Here is a 4,718-nt window from a genome sequence, read left to right as displayed (position 1 = left end):
AAAGTGCAATACAGCAACAAGGTAAGGGCCCCTGGGAAGACCCCCAACAGGGCCTCTTCACTGTCATTTCCACTTCTGGTCCCACATTTTTAAATGAATTTGGTTGGTTCAGAGACGCACTCAAGATGGGAAGACTGAGGAGAACACAGAATTTCATCCTTCTAGGGAAACACTGGGCAGGGTGAAGGGCTTATCTGGGACTGTTGCCATTCGAAGCTCACCAACTAACTGTGATAAAATCCCCAGCAGGGATTTTGTGGCCCTGGATTGAGCAATTTAGAGAGTTTGGGATCTGCAGGCAAACAAAGTTCCCTGAACTTGATCTTGAGTTACATTCTCATGTCCTGCATCACTTGACCAAGCCTTCCTTCGTGCATGTGGAGAGCAGTGCTGAGCTTCTGAGACTTTGGCAGAGGCTGAAGCCCAAGCTCTGTCCCAGGATACATGGTCCCATCTGAGGGAGCACAGACAGGACTGCTGGCCTCAGGGCCTAAGTCTGCCTCCAGCGGAGGCCTTCTGACTGGGAATATCAAGTGTGCCCCTCATAGGCAAAATCCTTCTTTGAGTTTTTCAAAGAAGTATAAATTGAAAGCATTTTAAAGTTTTAAAACTGACAAAAGGAACACAGAATTGTATTAGTTAAAATAGAGTCATATGATTCTTGGATAATGAATGTCAGAGTTTGCTAGAAAAAAGAGCCAGAGAAATGAGTCCCAGCCCCTCATTCTTTTCCTTTTGTTTTCAGCATCAAGGGGGAGCCCAGCGGAGAAGGCGAGGTGGCTCACTGAAGGGTACGTGTCTGCCTATTGCACCTGAACCCTCCAACAGTGACCCCTCCTGTCCTTTCCATGAGGCCCCAGGTCCACGATCTCTGAGGGTGTCAGTTGCTAGAGAGAGTCTAGCTAATCTCAGAAAGCATATCACTTAAGCTCATGGGAAGTCCGTCAGGGCCTGACACACTTGTCAGATGTCCTGCTCTGCCGTTCATGGGCATGAAGCAGAGATGGACCTGGGTAATGGTGTTGCCCAATAGGTGGTAAACTTGTGTGAGATGTGGAGAGTAAGAATTTTTTCTGTCTCTTGATCTGGGAAAGTACTCTGACTTCCTGGATACTCAGATTCTTCTATGAGAAACTATTGACCTCTATGCTTCACGTGGGCAGTGTGAGCATCACATAACATATGTGACTGTACTTTGAAAATACAGCAACCTTGTTAATATTATTCTTGACCATTTGACCTCGTCTATTGAATCTTGGGGCTTTCAGAGTCTAATATTCCAAGCAGCTCTTGTAAAGGGATTCCTATACAAAACCTGTGCTTCTACCTTCATTACGTATAATCCACACTTCTTGGTTTCCCAGCTTGCAGTTATTACCCGACAGAAGAAGAGGAGGAGGAACAGCAGCTGATTGCTCTTCTAAAAAGGTCTTTCCCTTTCCTTCCCAATCCCTCTTTAGTATGTTCTATGCAACTCGGGGGATTCAGGGTAGCCTGTCATACACATGGGAGGAGGTAGGCGTAGAAAAGTGTATGGGAATGGAAGTCTTGGTGTGGGGGTGTTGAGCTTCTTGTGAAGTCATAGCTGTGGGATAATGTGAAGGGGCAGCAGGCTGCAGGTGGCCCCTCTCCTAAGCTGGTCCTGGCTGCAGCTTTGTACTTCCTGTCTCCTGCAGCCACCGGGGCCAGAATTACAATTATACCCGCTTTCGTCAACTGTTATGTCCAGACCCCTTCTGTGAGGTGTGTAATACCACAACTGTTGACGTCAATCAGCTGCTGTGCCCAGAAGTCCTGGAAGGTACTACTCCCTCTGTATCCCCTTTGGCTTCCACAGCTCCTGTGACTGAGTCATCACCCAGTGTGTCCCCTGCTGACTCAGCAGTCCCCCCAGGAGACCTAACACCAGCCTCTCTGTCTGAGCCTTCCTCACCACCTCCCTGCATTCTCTCACCTAACCCAATGACTCCACTAGTGGGCTTTTCCTCACCTTCACCTGTGTGTCACACACTGTCACCAGAACCTTTTCCTTCCTTGGATTCTAAATTCCCTGTGGATTGTTCCCAAACCCAAACCCTTGCCTTTCCCCCTCTCCCACCATATGACACTCAGACAGTGGATCCTGTTCTCCACCCAGAGGCTGCTTTGTCTGTGAATACCACCTCCCCAGTTTCCCAAGACATCAACCCCTTACCAGAATTGTCCCGGACAATGAACCCCATGGATTCATTTCCTTGTCCTCACCTACTACCAAGCATGTCTGTTGCACCACCACCAGACTGCAATTTGACTGTGACTACATCTAAATCGATTTCCATCCCATCGATGCCTATTCCAGAGAACTCATCTCCAGGTAGCCCTGGTGGGTTGTTCACATTTGACCCAAGAATCAGAGGCATTGACCATTCAAGCTTGTCAACTTCAGACTATTCTTGGGGGCAAGCTCATGCCAAAGACTTGTCACAGTGTGATTTCAATCAAGAGTTGCCCTCCACTCTTCAGAGAACTCTTTCAGGGGAGACCCTGCAGCCATCCCTACAGAGTATGGTAACCTTTCATTTCTCAGCCATGATTGCCTGGCACTTCTGGAGACACAAGTCCAAAAGAGGAGTGATTTCCTGTGATGGAAGGAAAAAGAAAAGAAAGGGGGTTCTTTTCCAAAACAACTTAGGCCAGAGTACCATCTAAATTCCCCTGGGAAAATGATAAGTCAGTCACTGATAGGCATGACTCAGCAGTTTCCCTTTATTTATTTATTTATTTATTTATTATTTTGGTATCAATCTACAATTACATGAGGAACATTATGTTTACTAAGCTCCCCCCTTCACCAAGTTCCCCCCAACAAACCCCATTACAGTCACTGTCCATCAGTGTAGTGGGATACTGTAGAGTCACTAGTCTTCTCTGTGTTGCACAACCCTCCCCATGCCTCCCCCAAGATTATACATGCTAATCATAATGCCCCCTTTCTTTCCCACCCTTATCCCTCCCTTCCCACCCACTCTCCCCAGTCCCTTTCCCTTTGGTAACTGTTAGTCCATTCTTGGGTTCTGTGATTCTGTTGCTGTTTTGTTCCTTCAGTTTTTTCTTTGTTCTTATACTACACATATGAGTGAAATCATTTGGTACTTGTCTTTCTCTGCCTTGCTTATTTCATTGAGCATAATACCCTCCAGCTCCATCCATGTTGTTGCGAATGGTAGGATCTGTTTTCTTCTTATGGCTGAATAATATTCCATTGTGTGTATGTACCACATCTTATTTATCCATTCATCTACTGATGGACACTTAGGTTGCTTTCATTTCTTGGCTATTGTAAATAGTGCTGTGATAAACATAGGAGTGCATCTGTCTTTTTCAAACTGGGCTGCTGCATTCTTAGGGTAAATTCCTAGAAGTGGTATTCCTGGGTCAAATGGTATTTCTATTTTGAGCTTTTTGAGGAACCTCCATAGTGCTTTCCATCCCTTCGTTTTTGGAACAGCAAAGGCAAACCAAAGGAGCTGCATGTGCATGAGCAGCCCCCATATCCTAAGACCTTGGGGAGCCAATTAAAGCAAGAAGGTATCCAGCTCTTTTGGGGTCCCCCATCTCTACACAGTGAGTCCTTGTCCTCTGCTGCCCATGGCTTGGGTGACTATTCCATAGTCTTTATATTCAATGCAATCTTGAATGCTTCTGCAGGTCAAGAATCCCCAGAGCTTCCTCATCTCATACCTCTATCCTTGCCTGAGAAGCACCCTCAGCCCCAGCTCCAAGTGCTGCCACTAGCTCAGCCCCCACCTGTCTCTCATGGCCAGACCCAGGCCCATCTTCCATCTCAACCCAGAATCCCACCATTTGGTCCTCTATCCCAGATGAGGATCTGTGGAGTGTGTTTCCATGGACCCCAGAATGATTCAGACTCTCTCAGCTCATCTGAAATTCAAGGCCTGGAATGGAATGTGTTTCAGAAGCAACAAGAATGTTTGTGGGGTTTCCCTGCTGAGGTCCAAAGATCTCAGGCGAAATTTTGTCCTCTGGCTCCTTCCTTTCCCATCTGCAAGGCCTCCCAGCCCCATGCTTCAATCTCTATCCTTCCTGGAGCATTTCCTCTTAGTGATGAGATTCGGAAGAAACTAGAACAGCACCTTCAAAAGAGGCTCATTAAACACTCGTGGGGCCTGCCCCACAGGGTCCTAGAATCTCTATCACCGATGATGCCTCCGAGTGATTCTTCAGAGATATCTGGGTCAAAGAGAAATCATGGACTCTCACAGAGAAATGTGCTTAATGATAAAAGTAGCAAGAATCTTAATGTTGGATTGAGCCAACCTGGTAGCTTCCAAAAGTGGGCCTCAGAAATACTTCAGCTAGAGAAGGATGTGGGGAAAGGGCAGGGACAGAGCCCAGAGAGTGGTTGAAAAGATCTTCTTTTGTGTGAACCAGGGAGCTCTTCATATGAGGACGTGGAATATGACTCTGAGGAAGAACTAGACAGTCACATGGTGAGTCTGTCAAGGGGGTTAGGGGAATATGAAGGCTGGAGAGAACTTGTGAACATCCTAAGAGTACATTTGAACAAGAAGTTTGAGGAAATCAGTGAGGGTCAGCTCCCTGGGGCTGTGCATAATTCATGGGAATGTATGAAGCAGACACTGCTTCCTGAGGAATCCCACATCCAATCAAAACAGAGTAGTTTGCCACCATCAGTGGATGAAGACTACAAACAGAAT

General features: G+C 46.7%; 1 protein-coding gene across 1 annotated transcript; it reads left to right on the top strand.

The window, feature by feature from the left end:
- The first annotated feature begins 986 nt into the window (after window positions 1-986).
- LOC130683225 (spermatogenesis-associated protein 31D3-like) lies at window positions 987-4,406 on the top strand. Its single transcript, XM_057499489.1, has 3 exons — window positions 987-1,036; window positions 1,677-1,916; window positions 3,488-4,406. The coding sequence occupies exons 1-3, from the start codon at window positions 987-989 to the stop codon at window positions 4,404-4,406; spliced, it is 1,209 nt and encodes a 402-aa protein (XP_057355472.1).
- Window positions 4,407-4,718: the final 312 nt, after the last annotated feature.

The sequence above is a fragment of the Manis pentadactyla genome, chromosome 4 (assembly GCF_030020395.1).
Source record: "Manis pentadactyla isolate mManPen7 chromosome 4, mManPen7.hap1, whole genome shotgun sequence".
Taxonomy (NCBI): Eukaryota; Metazoa; Chordata; class Mammalia; order Pholidota; family Manidae; genus Manis; species Manis pentadactyla.
The sequence above is the reverse complement of the archived record's forward strand: the minus strand, read 5'-3'. Positions and strand labels throughout refer to the sequence as shown.

What these genes read in the sequence shown, in the direction of transcription:
- LOC130683225 (XM_057499489.1), top strand. Translation starts at nt 987, where the DNA reads ATGGGCATGAAGCAGAGATGGACCTGGGTAATGGTGTTGCCCAATAGG. An exon ending in ATGGTGTTGCCCAATAGGTG is followed by an intron (nt 1,037 to 1,676) that starts GTAAACTTGTGT and finishes TGTCTCCTGCAG; the next exon opens with CCACCGGGGCCAGAATTACA. An exon ending in GACCTAACACCAGCCTCTCT is followed by an intron (nt 1,917 to 3,487) that starts GTCTGAGCCTTC and finishes TTTTTGGAACAG; the next exon opens with CAAAGGCAAACCAAAGGAGC.